This window comes from Myodes glareolus, chromosome 4 (genome assembly GCF_982192425.1).
Source record: "Myodes glareolus chromosome 4, mMyoGla1.1, whole genome shotgun sequence".
NCBI classification, from domain to species: Eukaryota; Metazoa; Chordata; class Mammalia; order Rodentia; family Cricetidae; genus Myodes; species Myodes glareolus.
This window is the reverse complement of record NC_142029.1, coordinates 36,068,538-36,086,123: the sequence shown is the minus strand read 5'-3', so window position 1 is coordinate 36,086,123 and position 17,586 is coordinate 36,068,538. Positions and strand designations below refer to the sequence as shown.

At 38.1% G+C, this 17,586-nt stretch overlaps 1 protein-coding gene across 16 annotated transcripts in view; it reads left to right on the top strand.

Annotated features, from left to right (window-relative positions):
- Mlip (muscular LMNA interacting protein) overlaps window positions 1-17,586 on the top strand; it is a 262,529-nt gene that overhangs the window by 142,215 nt on the left and 102,728 nt on the right. For 9 of the 16 annotated variants that reach the window (XM_087905390.1, XM_087905384.1, XM_087905393.1 and 6 more), the window contains 2 exons: window positions 1,828-3,375; window positions 16,393-16,464. In XM_087905390.1, the coding sequence (XP_087761516.1) occupies window positions 1,828-3,375; window positions 16,393-16,464 (1,620 nt within the window). The remainder of the gene's footprint in view (window positions 1-1,827; window positions 3,376-16,392; window positions 16,465-17,586) is intronic. The other 7 variants (XM_087905398.1, XM_087905392.1, XM_087905389.1 and 4 more) reach the window with 3 other exon arrangements.

Here is a 17,586-nt window from a genome sequence, read left to right as displayed (position 1 = left end):
GACATCCTGGAGACTTGAAATGTCCACATTCTTCTTGTGAGAAAAAAAATCAGTCATGGAGATGATTAGAGAAGACATCACATGGTTTAAACACATATACATGTGCATTAACCCATGCATGCGAACACATGCACGTGTGTGCGTGCGCGCACACACACACACTTTGGAAGAACAGGGACTTTGAGAGAATGATTTTTTTAACATTAAATGTGACTCCAACTACAAATTATTGAAAAACTCGAAATAAAATGTTGTCATCTTTTAGTAACATAAGCATTGTGCTGCCCAGTCAGTGATGTTTGCATTTAAATATCCTCCCAACCATATGAATCAGTTGCACAAACACCAGCTAAGCAGTGTGCCAAGATAAACTGCCTGGGATGATTAAGCTTTCTCAGTTCTGTTTGTTTTTTGTTAAGTTCTGTTTGGTTTTCTATTTTTGTTGATATTTTGGTACTCTGGACTCTGTCAATGATTTCAAATATTATTTATGTGACAAAATAGCTTGCTGATCTTCATACTTATAAAAGGAGTATATGGGGTGTGTTTGCACAGAGGCTAAGAAGTTTGGAATGAAATGTTTGAATTTGTTAGATTTAAGTGTTTTTAGGGCTCAATACTACATGTCATGAAGTTCATTATAGTGTGTATGTTAGAAATTTTATTCACGTGGATCTGAAATAAAATTCTAAAATATGTCTTATCTGCAAACCAAAATGTGCCAATTTAAGTTTATAGGCATTTTCCTGCTATTTACTTAGTGAAATGTATATATATATGTTATATGTATATATAATGTTATATATATAACATTAATATTTGTTAATATTTTGGATGACTAATATTTCTCAAGTTCACTAGTCATGCATACTTTATTTTATAATCTGATAACATCAAATTAATAATTTTAAAGTCTCTGTTTATAAACTTTGGGATGATTTTAGTATTTGCCTTAAATTCTGAACTACTTAAGTGGTATAAGAATACATATACAGGCTATTCCACAGGCTAGCTCTTCTTCTTAAGAAAAATTATATTTTAAAAATTTCCCCATTTTTTTTTTGGTGTAGAATTGGAAGTTGCCTAGTTTCAAATAGATTATAAAATGCTCTGGCTTCTTTTCATAAGAAAGAGAGCCTATTAGTTCCAGAAGAGCCCAAATCATTGGCTAAGTGTTTGCTAAATTACTGTTTTACGTTCATTCTGGCAAGCAGTTGGGGGAAAATAAGCAAAGTGTCCTCTCTATTTTGGATATCGACTTTACTCTCTCAATTTATTATTGTGTATTTGTGTTGGGTGCTTCATCCTTTGAATTCTGGCACCTTTTCAGATTCATAACATATAGTCCAAGTTTTTAGAATGCTAAGAATTGAAATATATCACCATTTAGGATTCTAGTCATCATCGAGCTGTGGTTTATACACTTTCAATGGCAGAAAATCTATTTCATTATCCAAAATGAAATTTGAAATTTGTAATGAAGACAACCCCAGTCCTTTCAGATTTTACAATTCCAAATTTGTAGAATTATTTTAAATAACTTGGGTAAATTATTTTTTTACAAAAGAATTATGAAAAATTAATATTGATTTTTGTTTGGAGGAATACATGGGCTATAGGATGTACTACTTCACGATTTGTTTCTTATTTGAAATTCAAAGCCATGTCTCATTAATAACCATAGACTCCTTCATTATTGATAAAGGCTTACAATGTCTCATCTCATGTAAACTAGTACAAGGACTGTTGGTACAGCACACAGTGAAAAGAGTATTCTGATAATTTCATAAGTAATGTCCCATTTCAATCTATTTTTCTCTCCTCTAGCTAACTTCTCCCACTACCTCTGAGCAGCTTGCTCATAAACCACCTGCTTTCTCCTTTGTTTCTCCAACTAATCAGAAAACGCCACCTGTCCCAGCTAACGTCAGCGGAGCCTATATGCTAGAGGAGTTTCATACTCGCAGGCTGGATGCCACAGGGGCCTCGGTTGAAGAAACAGCTACGTATTTTCACACTACTGCTGGCGATTCCCCCCTTTCTGCATGGAGGGATGCTTCGTCACTAGTATTTTCCCCTTCCACTCAACTGCCAGGTTCTAGTTTATGTGGCTCAACTGTTGCTGATCACACACGTGGGCTGGCATCTGAAGCACAGAAGAAAGTATCAACGTCGCATGTCCTTAATCCCAGGGAAGATCTGAGAATCTCTCCTTTATCTGCCTCGGGTGCTTCTCTGAAGTCACCTTCAGCTTCCTACATACCTGTCCGCATTGTCATGCATTCACTGTCTCCAAGTCCCAAACCACTTATCTCATCTTCCCATGACTCTCTATCCACTGTCTCTAGCCGAATGTCATCCACTGGAAATCTTTCAAAGTCAGGGCTGAAGTCCTCAGTACCTTCTCGGCTCTCTCTCCTCACTGCTATCCTCAAATCAAACCCTTCTCACCAACGGCCTTTATCCCCTGCGTCATGCCCAACCTTCTCCCTCAACTCCCTTGCCTCTTCCACACTCACACTTGATCAAAAAGTAAAGCAATCTTCATCCACACCTAAGAAATCTCTCTCAAGTTGTTCCTTGACAGCTGGTTCAACAGAACAAGAACACCAGGCACCAGCAGAGACTCGCCAATCCTACCACCTCCCTTTCTTTTCCAAGTCTCCCCCACTTTCTCAGTTGTACCCCTTGTCTCCATCAGCACCTGATAGTAGCATCTATGCTTCTAGGAATGTAGAGAAAACACCACAAGGCACTCTGAGGAGCAACACAACACTGCCCCAGTTACAGAGCGACACATTCGGTTTTGCTGATGTCCCTTCTGTCACATCCAGCTTATCCCCGCTTTCTTCTTTGGAGGGCAGACAGGATGGTGACCTCAGGGGTCCAGAAAGGAGCAGGAATATTTGCAAATACCCTTCTTCCTTCTTAGCCTCCGCCTCTCCTGCTAATGAAAGCACTGCATTTTCCTCTCTAGAGAAATGTTTTCACCCCTCCCCAGTCCTCTCGGAGCTAATAGACAGATCCCAAAGAGCCTGCTCTCAGCAACTAGCAGGCCAGGAAGTACGCCCTTCAGTTCTGCCTGCTCCTCCTGTCTCCAGTGCTGGCTCTACACTTCATGCCAACTTGGGACTCTCCATTCTCCCGCCCGAGAGTTCACTCACCCAGGGACTCCAGCCTAGTCCTTCAGTACTGCACCCGAGTTGTGGCAGTGGCGCATGTCCTCCAAGAACTGGAACACCCGAAAGCACAGTATCCAGCCACAACCCACTTGTTTCAATCCCATCACTTCCTGTCTCACTAACAAGAACCAAGGAACTGATCACACCTTGTTCGCTGTCCCTGTCAACAGACCCCGAGAATAAGAAGCCTAAGGTATTTTCTTTTTGCATGTTGCATGTTTATTTTGAAATATGGAAGAAACTTCTTTTCAAGGAAAAAAAATCAATAATTGTTATATTCATCCTATGACTTTGACTTCAGGGAGACACACGCACACAATTATATATATATATATATATATATATATATATATATATATATATATATATATATATATTTTCTGGGTATGGGTTGCAGCTTTGGTTCCAATTAAAATCAGATAGCATTACAATATACTACATTTCTGGTAACTTAATAAGAAGGGTCTCATTATCTATTGAAATTCTTTGTACTGAGAGTATAGTTAGTAGACATACTTAATATAATGTATATAGTATAGATCTAGGATCATGATATAACCAATACCAATTTGAAATTGTTCTATTTCCTTTACCTTTGTTTATTCATTCAAAGAAAGGCTTATTTTCACCTTTCCTGCAAGGCTGATTTTTCTCTTCATTGCTCCCTGTGCTGCAAGTTAAATAAATTTGGATGTTACTCTATACATTGAAGACTAAAGGAAATAGAAACTTTTTTATATGTAAAAATATTTAATTTACTGCAAGTCCTTAACATCTAACATTATCCAGCATAGAAAGAATGAACGAGCTGAGCATGAAGAAACAGAAATAGAAGTAAAGTTGGTTTTGAAATGTTCGGAAGTGGTCTGCTGAGCGAGGGTATGAGATGGCATTTATTAGTATGAGAGAAGGAACATTTGAGGAGGGAGTCCATAATTCAGGCCTGCTGGAGCACGCAGATCTACTCTAGGTCATTGGCAGCTTCCCATCTAGCCTCAAAGGACTCAAATGGATCCTACTGCCCTCAGGATTTGATAGTCATTGGGCAAATAAAGTAATACTATGAAAGTACCTATATTAGTAGTACATGGGACCTTTCAGTTCCATATACTTGAAGAATACAGTTTATAGATTTTTGAGTATCACAGAAAGTGACTTCAATTCTTTTATTACTGGATAGTGAATAGGAGGTTAAGGAAACAGAAAAACTCACAAGCTATTGTTTCAACTGAAAAAGTACACATTAGACGCTGTGTGCCTACCACTGTACTAGCTTTAAGAGTCTGTGATAATTTTAAAAAGAATTAATAGATAACTATCTTGAAAAAGTTGTTAACATTTGAATATAAATGCATGGTTGTGAAATTTGTATATCATGTACTAAAATTTGTCCATCTAATCATTTACTGAATTGGGTGACTTGCTGTTTTTTAAATTTAAGTTAGGGTCTCCCTACATAGACCACAAGCCCTTGAATTTGTAATTCCTGCTTCCGCCTCCCCAGTGCAGACATCCACCCCCTTGCCTTGCTGCTGAGAATCATTTTTCAGTGCTTTCTTGATGTTCTGGTTTGCTTTGCTGTGATAAAATGCCATCACCAAAACCAGTGTGAAGAGGGAAAGGCTGATCTCACATTCCAGCCTATAGTTCATTATAAAGTGAATCCAGGTAGACACTGGGGCGGGGAGCAAGGAGGAATGTGGCTTACTGACCTGATCCCCATAGTTGCTCAGTTTGATTTTTTTGTTTGTTTTATTTTTTAAGACAGATTTTCTCTGTGTAACAGTCTTGATTGTGCTGTAACTCACCCTGTAGATCAGGTGGACCGCAAACACAGAGTTCCGCTGCCTCTGCCTCCCATGGTCTGGTATTAGAGGAGTGTGCTGCCATGCCCAGCTGCTCAGTTTGTTTGTTTGTTTGTTTGTTTTTATACAGTCTAAGACTCCCTCTGTAGAAATGGTGCCACTCACAGTCATTAATAAAATAAAATGCCATGCAGACTTACCCATGGGCCAATGTGATGGAGGCATCTTCTCAGTTAGGATTTCTTCTTCTCCTCAGATGACCCCCGCTTGTGTTAAGCTGACAGAAACTAACCAGGACACTTGTCACACACTTAAACTACCCATTATCCTTTGTGAAAAGTTATTTCACTGTAGAAACTTGTTCAAAGTGTTTCTATCTGTGCTCTAGTGTTCTTTGCTCACATTTTATCCTACAGTGGATATAGACAGCACTTGATGAGGATAAACCTGGAAAACTTTTGATAAATTAAAAGCCCATATGTCAAAGATCTACTTTTCCATGGTTTGCTTCCTTCTCTCAATCTTGGAGCATTTCAGTACTAGGTTTATTTGTTTGACCTTCCTTAAGTTAAGGAAATTGTAGTCATAGATGTGCTTATTGAAGTTGGTGACCATGAAAATGGCAAGAACTATTTATCTGTCAGTCAAAACAGTAATTTATACCTTGTTTACAAAACATTTTAACACACAAATTTATAACTTCTGCCAGGAAGATGTTTCTGAGACGTGCTCTTACTTTTCTTCTTAGTTTTTATTTCCTTCTTACTACTGCATTTCTCCACTTTAAAGTTAGAAAGTCAACTCACTTTTTATCAATAACTACCCTTCTTGGGAGTTACTGAGTATAGAAATTCATTCAAATTGACACCAGCGAAGATGAACTGCATTTCAATTTTGGTTTTGCATCTGACTGTTTTGTTTAAGCTGGTGAAATTACTTTACAGAAGGCATGGGGAAACTAGAAAACTCTCTGAGATAGCAAAGAATTTATTCTCTTTTATAAGTTATTTCTTGTCTCACTCCTCTAAGTTGGTACCAATCCAAGCAAGCAAAGTGCTCTTTTTTGAAGTTAAAAAAAAGATCATCAAATTTATTTAAGCTTTATGCACCAAACCGATAGGGGTCCTCAAACACAGGTAGTCAACAGACCGAAACAGAAATGCTTGAAGGATATCAGTTCAAAGTCTGGACTGTCTCTACTGTCCTTTGATATTAAAATAAAATGGAATGGCTAGAGAATGCCGAGCTGAATTCAGATAGAAAACTTGTTTGAAGCTCTTTGTCATTGTCATACTTGTACTGCATTAATATGGTGTAATTGACATGCTAATTTCAGATATAGTTTTAAAATAGTCTTTTTCATGTTCATGGCCCTGGTCAGGATGGGCAACTCCCTGAATGTTACTGAGACTACTCCCTGATCAACGGCTATATTGTTTGAGACACTTTTCTCCTTTGGGAAAATAGGGGTACAATATTCACTCAAGATTGTGTTTGAGTGCCAAATATAATTGGTTGTCATTTTTAAAATAGTTTGATTTTTCCCCTTCTAGTGAGCTGCCATGGTATTTCACATAGAGTTAGAGAGACTATTATATCAAAATCTCATATAATCTAGTACTCACTGAAAATGGTTACAAATTTCTTTCACATGAGTGTTTCCAATGGTCTGGCTTAAAGCTATTTGGACTTAGCTTGTTTACAGGATCAGTCGGGAGCTTTTACTGCTTCATGAGACTTCATAGCCAGTGTCCTATTTATTAAACTCTCATTCCTTTAAGGCATAAAAACATTTCCAATTTTGTTATATTGGAAACTTGGTTTAGCAAGCAGGATGTGATTTTCCCCATTTTTTGTAGAACCAAGTAAGATTTTAAATATGAGTGATAGGAAGCATGAGCTAAAAAACTCATCTGGGTGACCCAGTCAATAAGCATGTACTGCCCATCTAATATGCTTCCCCAAGCCATAAACATGATATTAAATTAAAAGAAGTACAAAATTATCTCCTCAAAGAAGGTATACACTCTGTGGTAGAAAGCAAACAATCCATTTCCCAAATTGAAAGTCAAGTATCGTCTTAGAAGGGTCAGGAATGATCTAAGGAAGACTATAGACTAGGGAGGTCAGCACAAAAAGGGGAAGTGTCTTAAATTTGTGTCGGGTGGTTGAAATTGTTTCTTTGAGAAGTTATCATGCAGGAAGTATGTAATGAGGAAATTCCCTGAAGCCAAAGAGTATGTGATTGATAGGTAGAAGGAACAGATGCAGATCGGATATTGGGATGTATAGTGAGCAAGATGTAAGAGGAAGAGGGACCAGTAGCGAAAGTCTATCTACTCTGAGGTTTCTCTGATTTATACTTTGAGGAAGACAAGAATCTGTTGGAAGTTTTCTTTTTATTGAAGTTACTGAAGGTTTTTTTTTGAAATTTCATACAAGTACAGTATTTACATTATTTTCACATCTCCTGTCCCCATTAAAGCTCTTTCTACATTATCTCCCACTTCCTGTTAAATTAATGACATTGTATTAAGTATCATATGTATGCTTGTATGCGGATGGGTTTAGGGGTGAATCCTTGGGCTTAAATACCTACCAGAGAACTTATTCCTCAAGAAAAATGACTATCTCTTTCTCAGTAACCATTGATTGGAAGTAGTTCTTCCTCCAGAGGTATAAGCTTCTGAAATTTCCTCCATCTATGTTGTTATACTGAATGGTATTTAGACAACCATATTGCTGAGATTTCATGGGGATGACTTCCATGCCAAGTCAAGAAAACACTGTTTAACAGCAAACATCCTCGTTCTTTGGTTCTTAACAATCTTTCCTCTCCCTCATCATCAATGTTCTCTGAACCTTAAGATGTAGGGATTGCAATGCAGATGTAGCAATTGTGGTTGAACACACCCTGGCCACCTCTTCTTTTTTTTTTTTGACTAGTAGATCTTTGTAATCTTCCATCTGTTACAAAAAGAACCTTCTTTGATGAATAGTGAGAGCTACAATTATCTGTGGGTATAAGGATACATATTTAGAACACATTTAGAAATTATATTGGTTGAAAAAAATGACATTAGTAGGTTCTCTTCTAGGGTCTATAACCCTAGGGTAGTAGGCAAGGTTTACAGTAGTAGGCATGGATTCTCTCTTTTGAATGAAGACCTTGTTTCTATAGACAGCAGCTGTTCACTCCCTGGATGAAAATGCCACTATTGTATCATTGGGAATATCTCCCTTGGCTGGTCAGTCATTAGTAGATTTGTTGTCCATAAAGCTGGGTGGGATTACTGATTGTTTTTCTCCATTGGCAGCTTCTATAGCATTTTCAGATGCTTTGAGAGTCAGTTCTCAAAGAGAAAACTTCCGGTTACAGCTCAATTCTTTCAAGCTCTGCGTCTGAAGTGTGTAGTGTCTTCACTACAGGGTTTTACTTTCAAGTTCTGGGAAGGTTTTGAATAGCTAGGTGGCACAATTCTGACTGGTGTATAAAGAATGGAATATACAAGGATAAGTGATGAAGTAAAAAGGTCTCTGAATATGATTGCAGTGTCCCGCACTTATCTGTGAAACCTCACTCTCCTGGTACAGGGCGCGCTTTTCATACCGGACCACGAGTCTGGATCAATATCCTAGGAGTTAAAAACAGACATACGACACACAGAGAGACCGGATCATTTGCCCAAAGGGTAAATGTCAATCTTTATTTAGCACATGTAGGCTTATATACTTGGAGGCAAGAGGACGAGAGCCCCCTTCCCTGGGAGTAGGAAGAGGGTTGTTGACCGCTTGGCGCTTGGCGCCAGTGGCCTGAGCCTCCATGCAGGGGGTATCAAGCTGGGAACCCTGACAGACAGATGGGAGGAGATTTAGGGCGCCTGTGAGGACCTTCCTTAGCAGGTGAAATTATCATAGCAATGACAGAAACAAGGCTTTGAACTAATTCCCTCCGGCTGGCAGAATGAGCAGGGGAAGCCAAGCTGGTTAGCTTAAAAAATTCTTGCATCCTGTGCTTTGGCCTCGAGGAGCAGGGAAGACAGGGCCCTACATTGTAGCTGTTTAGGTAAATCGTTGGTCAAGCCCTAGAAGTGAAGGTGAATAGATTTTCTAAGTTGTGTAACTTTCAGCAAACATCAGAACCCCCTATATGAAATGTTAAACCACTAGATTTTTGTAACAGCTTCGTTTTTTTCTCATTTTCTGGAACTATTTTTTTATTTAACATCCTCAATAAGTTTCCTATGTTTTTAGGGGACTAATGACTCCTCCTAATTTCATCCTTATTCCTGTTACTTCCATCTTAATGCTGACTACTTTTGTGCCATTTCTTTGTCTTTTCTCCAGCAGGGCCATGAATTGTTCTTAGTGACGCATCACACGCAGGTGTGAGTAGTTAACAAAAGTTTCTTTTTGATCCTCGTGGTGTGTTTGCTTTTTAACTGGGGGAGTTGTTAGTTTAATTCAAGATGAGAATTTTTTCTTTTTGACGTGTGTGTGTGTGTCTGTCTGTCTGTCTGTCTCTCTCTGTGTATGTGTGTGTGTGTGTGTGTGTGTGATTAATTTTGACTGAATATGTGTGATGCAATTTGTATGTGTATATGTATGTACGTATATGTGTGATGTAATCACATGTGTATGTGTGTGCTCACCTGGTGTGGTGATATCTTTCTCAATTGCCTCTATACCATATATATTCTGTGACAGCATTTCTCAGTGAACTTGCTGCTCACCATTTTGACTAGACTTACTGGCCAGTGAGTCCTCAGAATCTGCCTGTAAATGGTCTGTCCACCTAGGAGCTGGAGTTGCAGGGTGTGTAGTCACACCTGGCTTTTTACATGGATGCGGGGGATCACTTCCTCTTGCTTGTATAGCAAGCACTTTACCCAATGAGCCATCTCTCTGGTCCAGAAAAAGCTTTTTTGAAGGAAAGAAAATTAAAAATGTAAAAAGAAAATCAGGATTCAAGTTCGTGACTTCAAATGTTACAGTTTGACATCAAGAGGAAAGACAAGGCTGAGCAGAGTGGCGCACACTTTTGATTCCACTAATGACTCTGAAGGCAGAGGCAGGTGGACCTCAGATCTCTGTAACTCCAGGCCTGGTCTACACAGCAATTTCTAGGCCAGCTGGGATTGCAAACTAAGACTATATCTCTAACAAAGGAACAAACAAACGAGGAAGATGACTTCAGAACTTTAGCGAGTTAGAAGTGCCAGGTATGCATTTGGTTGGGCAAAAAGGGATTTCCAATAACTGTTTGTCTAGGGCTGGAAGAACAGGTGACGAACTTGTGCTTTTCATGTCCTTTGAATTGTTTTGTAATCTTCAGTTAAAATTTTAATTTTATACAAAAGGTCAGTCTGGTTTATAAGAGCTAGTTCCAATACAGGCTCCTGAAGAAACCCTGTCTTCAAAAATAAAATAAATAAATAAATAAATTTTCTTTAGTTTAACATGCATACCATCAAATATATACTTCACATTTGTCCTACACTAAGATGATATTAGGTATAAGATAAAATAAAAGGAGAAATAATATAAAACTCTCTCCTAAGAGACCTAGAAGATGAATAGGGATGGAAAAATATTCTAATGAAGTAAGTTTTATATATTTGGGATGTCCAAAATACAAAGGATAAATCAGATATGGGTAGACTTCCTGTGAAGAGAGATCTCCAGACAAATCTTGTTAGTGGCTACTTCTCCCAGTGCTCTCTTAGGCACAGGTCTTTATTTGTCTAGACACTTGTGACCCTGCATTTGGCTATCAGATGATTCAAACAAGGGATCCTAAAAAATTGGAATTTTTCCAGGAATAGCATCCTGAGAGTAAGAAAAGACCAAAGCCTGCTGTCAACCAGAGGAATGGTTTGTCTCTGGGAAAACTTACAGGAGAGATTAAAGTTCAAGCAATGACGGGCAGGCTACATCTGGCCCAGGACTCCTTAGTTATGTATAGACTGCTTCTTATTTGCCTTAAGTCTCAACCTGATGTCAAGGTGGACTCCAGTACCACTGGATGTCTTTGTTCACTTCCTAATATGGCAACATTGAATAAATCTTTCTCTGTTTTCACTATTAATTGTTTATTTAATTGGCTTATTGAGGATGTGAAGCAAAGCCCACCAGGCCAGGTCTGCCATGGTCCAGGGTCTGTACTTAACAGACCCAGCAATACCATTTCTGCCTATTTGGCTGTCAGAATCATTATAGACTGTGTTGCCCAGCACTCCAGAAGTAAGGGAGTGTGTAAATGGGCAAACTTCTGTGAGTTGGCTCTGAGATGGGGTTGATCTTTCATCTCAGATGTTACATTACCAAGATAATGACTGTAGCAATTTTAGTGTGGTTCTGGAAAATCAAGAAGTGAGGATTTCATTCAGACTCCCTTTAAGCTTATAGATCTAAAGAAGCTGGTCATTGTTACATTTAAAATTTACACTAAGGACCCCATGTTGTTGCTGTTCTGTGGTTCTACTTCTGAAGGTAATTCCATAAATCCAATCCTCAAGACATTGAACCTAGTATATCTTGAGATCTTGTGGGATTTTATAATTAGGATGATTAGGTTTTGTGGTAGGAGAATAGACACTGGCCATGGAAAGTACAGTATTGGTTGGGGAATGGTTCTTGTGGGGTTAGTATATGTCTTTATTGTCATTAACTTCACAACCAGCATGAGCAAGAGAAGAACTGCAAACAAGTATAAAATCCATTTTCCTTTCTAAACCTAATGTTGCTTTACACATTTCTTGATGCTTAACTGAAAACGAATTACAAATGACAGATCTACAGTGGATATCATTGCTCTGTCGGAAAGATTTAGAAAGTTACTTAGAGCTGGCTTTTCACTTCTACTGTGAAGCTGAAGGCAATTATTTCCCTTAATGTTTGTTATAATTGTGTTGGTATGCTTTGTATTTGTGAATGTGGGGGAGTATGTATATAGTGTGTGTGTGTGTGTTGGCGCAAAAGTGGGTAGAAGTTGGAGTACAGCTTTGTGGAGTTAATTCTCTCCTTCAACCTTTATGTGGGTTTGGGGGGATCAAACTCAGATCCTGTGGGGCTCGCAGTCACTTTAGTCACTAAACCGCATCTCTTACCCTACTGATGGTGATTCCTGTAATATAATTTAAGTTATCTCAAATGATATTCTCTAGAAGAGTTCAGAGTTATACCAAAGAAGGAAATCAATGAGTTTTGCATAGCACATGGAAGCCTTGGAATGCTGGGAAGAATTATGTTTCAAATTAGAATAAAACTCCATGTTAAAATCCAAAAATATCAAGGAAACTCAGAAGAAAGATGCTGAATTTGAAAAGCATCTTTTATGGAAATAATTATTGTCTTAGGTAGGCTTTCTATTGTGAAGTGACACCATGACCATGGCAACTCTTTACTTTATTGTATTTTTTTTATTGATTTTTATTGAGCTCTACATTTTTTTTTCCTGCTCCCCATGGACACTCTTATAATGGAAAACATTTAATTGGGGTGTTTTTTCAGAGGTTTAGTCCATTATCATCATGGTAAGAAGCAAGGCAGCACACAGGCAGACATGGTGCTGGAGAAGGAACTTAGAATTCTTACATCTTGACCCAAAGGCCACAGGAGGCGGTCTGTCTCACTGGGTGTGGCTTGAGCATATCTGGGACCTCAAAGCCCGCCTCCAAAGTGACACATTTCCTCCAGCAAAATCACATCTCCTAATAATGCTACTCCCTTCGGGGGTCATTTTCTTTTAAACCACCACAAGCCTGATTTTTCAGACTGAAAATCGGGGAAAGGCCCATGCCTAAAAGGAGCACTGAGTGCCGCAGAGAAGATACTCAATAGGCAATTGTTAAATGAATTCATTAGTTGAACTCTATATCTAATAATATTGACAAGATGTTCTAGTGTCTACGACATTGAGAGAACTCAGTACTTAAAGATTTCCATCTTTGATGTATGTCTTGCAAAACGATAAAGATAATATAGCTAGCAAAAATGACTCATGGAAGAATATAAAAATTCATCTCCACAGTTTAAAATGAGAACACAATTCTCTAAGATGAAATTGAATAGAAATAATACTCAAGTCTTGGATACATCATTTGACTGCAAATTTTCTTGATGAGTCTTCAGTTGCAGGGTTCTATAAATTTATGTAAATATTCATAAAGAAATTGCATTTCATTCTAAATCCTTACCCAGACACATTGCTGTCTAGAGGTGACAACATTGCAGGATCAATGAAGATGCTAGGACTGTAAGTGACCTCAGATATCCCCTAGAAATTGTTTCTCATGCATAGGGGAGGTGTGGTGAAAGTACAGGATGCAGGGAAGCTGTGAGGCTTACAGAAGATTGAAATACTGTTGCTTCTTATAGCAAAGAGGCATATGGAGAAAAGAAAGTAGTAGCAGGTAAATAAGCAGAGTCTATTCCCTAATGAGAGAAGTGCTCAGATGCAGAGGTCTCTCTGTGTGTGTTGTTGAGTTTGTTTTTCTGTTTGTAGGAGAGGATGGATATATGCATGAATAGACAGGAATCTGTGTGTGCATCTAAATAAGTGCATTTGTTTGCATGTGAGTATGTGTAAGTGAGAGTTGTGATAGACAGGCTACAGCAGCTTCCTGACATTCTGGCCTCGGGTTGCTAATTTCACTATAACTAATATAATAGACAGAAAAAGGAGAAAACAACAGAACAGGAAAAGAGAGTGTTTCTGACTTTCAGCTGTGTACTGCTGTTCTTCCTCTATGACACTAAAGCATTCATTCTCCCCAGTCCCTTCTTAGGAAAACGAATGTGCTAGATTCAGCCCTGTCATACAAGTTTAACCAAGTTTATTATAATTACATCTATAAAATTCAAGTTTTGTTTTGTTCTTAATTGAAAAAGTTTTTCATACGGTATGTTCTTATCACACTTTTCCCCGCTCCAACTCCTTGTAGGTCCTCTTTATCTCCCTACCTACACAGCTCTACACTCTTTCTCTCTTTATTTGAAACCATATAGGCAGACAAGAAACCAACTAGCAACAAATAAACCAAAAAACCCACAAGAAACAAAACCCACAAAACCACAATATTGGAAACTTTAAAGTTTGTTTAATATACCTTGTAAGATTCCATTGGAGAAAACACTCTTTAAAAGCAGATCTCAATTGCAGATAGCTTTTTGGTTAGGGATGGGAGCCTGTGTTCCTTTCCCCATCTCAGCCCTGTAACCCTGTCTAGCTTGAACCTGTAAAGGCCCTGTACACAGGCTTTTTGAGTTCCTATGTGTAGCAGTTCTGTTGTGTCTGGAGTATGCTGTTTCCTTGGAGTCACCCATCCCACCTGGCTCTTAGAATCTTTCCACTTGTTCCGTATAGTGTCCTGAACCTTAAGAGGAAGGATTTGATGAAGACCTCCCACTTAGCACTGAGTATTCAAAAATCTCTGTCTCTGCATGTTGCCCAGGTATGGGTGTCTGTGTTGGTTCCCATCTACTGCAAGAGGCAACATCTCTGCCAATGACGGAGTGAACCACTAAGCAGAATGTCAGTAGAAGTCATTTTATTGCTATGCTTATTTATCAGAGCACTAGTGTTTGGTGTTCCTCTAGGATCATGGCTTACAGTCCAAAGTTTGTGGCCACCTGAGAAGTGTCAGACATGGGCTCCATTTCTTGATAATGGCCTTAAATCTAATCAGTCATGGATTGTTCCCACAATGTTTGTGCTATGATTGCAACAGTATATCTTGTAGGCAGGTCACCATTGTAATTCACAGGGTTGGTAGTTGGGTTGTGATGGTTACCATTCTCCCTCGGTGGTGTGCTGAGTACTTTCTAGTACTGTGAACACTTTTCAGTAGGGATGAAGGCTCTAGTTAGGCAACAGATCAAATTTCTGTATCTAAGGAGATGTGTAAGTGTTGTCATTAGCAATAGGATGACATAAATCATCAGTTTGAGAAGAGCAACGAATAGCTGTGGCATCAGCCTGCTATGTTTGGGGCTTCCCATAGGATTCTTTTGGTCAATGACTCAACAGGATGTAACTCATTCCTGGTACTGGAGGTTTATCTTTGTGGCAAAGATACCTAGTTGGGGCGATGTCTCCCCATTACTTACTCTACTTAGATTTCTTTCTCATATAGATATATGCAGAAGCCTTTCCCATAGTGGTTTTGCATATGGCCTCTCAAATAGCCCTTAGTTGTAGATGGAAGTTGGGCACCACTTGGTGCTAATTGCCCCTCCCATATTCCCTCACTCACTCATTTCTTCCATTCCCCTTACCAATTAATCCTCACACTATAATCTTTTACCTCTCTGTAATTATATGTCCTATTTCCCCTTAGATTTTTTTGACAACCCCAGTTTTCATTGGTTAACACTTTCTTTTGCTTTTCAAGGAGCTAAGGCTGGAGTGCTGTTCCATTTCCCTGATGGCTGTGAGCCACTGAAGAAGCTGCCTCAGGCAGGGAATTTCGCATAATAGGAGTCTTGAAATTAGTTAATCAACTCAAGAACCAGAATAATACCAAACCAGGGCTTTTAATATTGGATTTTATCTTATCCAAATTTCTACAGCTTCATTGATCTTTAGCTCTCCCAAGCAACTCACATAGCTCTGTTTGACTTAAAACTCAGGATTTTTAATTTCCTTTGTTAATGTCACTGCAATAGAAAACAGAAGTATTGATAGTATGAAAAATGAGATTAGGACCATGAGATTTGGCCTTATTTCAACTATGGTGTCAAATTTCTGATATTGCATAGTTATTGGCCAAACTGCTGTGTTAAAAACTGCTGTTAGCCAGGTGTAGAGCTCTATCCAACAATTCCACCAGTTGGGAGGGGGAAGCAGGAAGATCGTGAATTTCAGGCCAGTTTGGGCTATATATGGAGGTCAAGCCTATCTTAGGCTATGTAGAGAGACCGTGCCTAAAAAAATTCAACCTAAACCAACCTAAAACCTAAATTTTGTGTAGTATAATCTTCATTTTTATGAATGATGCAAATATGTATCAAGAGTGCAATTAAATTTATAGACATATTTACCAATAATGGTTCTATATTTGCCTAAGAATCCCACTCCTAAATCATTATAAAATTATAATTCTCTGATATAATGCAGTTACTGGGAAATTTATATAGAAATTTGTAGGAATGGATAATTTAAGTTATAAAACTGAATAATATGTAATTATTCAGGATCTGTAAGCTAACATGTTATCATGTGTTTCTTATTAATCTAACAAAATATTAATATGATGGACTAATTTCTTTTTAAAAACAAGTTGTGGACAATAGCCCCTCTTTTCACCTGATAATATGTCTTTTAACTTGCTAGAACTACCTACAGTTATGTCATATTCTTCCCCTTTTCATCTCTACTCTCGCTTTCTGGTTACCCATTCTAGCAATACAAGACCAAGTCAAGCTACAAGGCTTTTGCAGCAATCCCTACAAACACATTGCTCTTGGAACAGAAGGTCAGTGTTGGGTTTGAAACAGAGTGATTTTTATGTTTCTAGTATCAGTTTTGTTATGTGTATAAAATTTCTAATGGGAAAATGCCTGTTTTTAATAAAATAAAAACTGCTCCTAGATTAAGATACTGGGACGAAAGCATCTTGGTCATGATGACTGACATCCTTGTCACCACTAGGGTTGAATATGATCTCAGTTGTCTTGTCCACTGTAAAGAAGACTTGGAGTTTTGATTCAGAAGTCACTAGATCCTTCTTCTTTGGAAATTTAAAATCTGTTATGTTTGAGCATTTCTTCCTCTGTTTGCATAAATAAAAGTTAAGGTGAAATGAGATTATGTGCACAACTACCTACCACTGTCATTGATTGGCCAAGTTTTGATTAATATCAACTTCCTTTATCATGTTATATAGTTACCCAGATATAAAATTCAAGTGTCTACTGTAGCAATATAGACTCTACCACCAGCTAAAGCTCTTCATCCATTCCTGTTAACCACTGGTTCTATCTCTACACCCTACTGAGTAGCAGGGAGATTGGAAATCACCCCTAATGACTTAAAAAAACCCATAGCTTCCATATGGATCTAGGTAGTTTTGCTTTGCTTTTAAACATTACCAATTATAAAACAACATGACAATATATATTTTCATACATTAATCACATATTACATATGTGCTAACGAGATTACATGAAGGATTCATATCAGAATCAAAACAAAATTGTTTACCAAGTGTGGAAAATTATTGATGTCATATGCTATTTTATGGTGGTTTATTTAGGATATTTAGCAGTTATTACATTAAGTCTATTTTCTTTTACATGGTTAATAGTGTTTCAAATACTTTTGTTGTCGTTTGTCAAATGTTACTTGTTTTTCAGCCAGGTGATATTCTGATATGCAGGTTTATGAAGCTGCATTCTTATTCTCTTAGTATGATCCAAAAAATGAAACATTTGTAAGAGTCTAAAAAATAGGAACTATGAGTCAGATGGTAGTGTTGCATACCTTTAATTCCATCACTTGGAAGGCAGAGGGGAGGCAGAGGCAGGTAGATTTCTATGAGTTTGAAGCCAGCCTGGTCCACAAAGTGAGTTCCAATTCAGCCAGGGCTGTAACACAG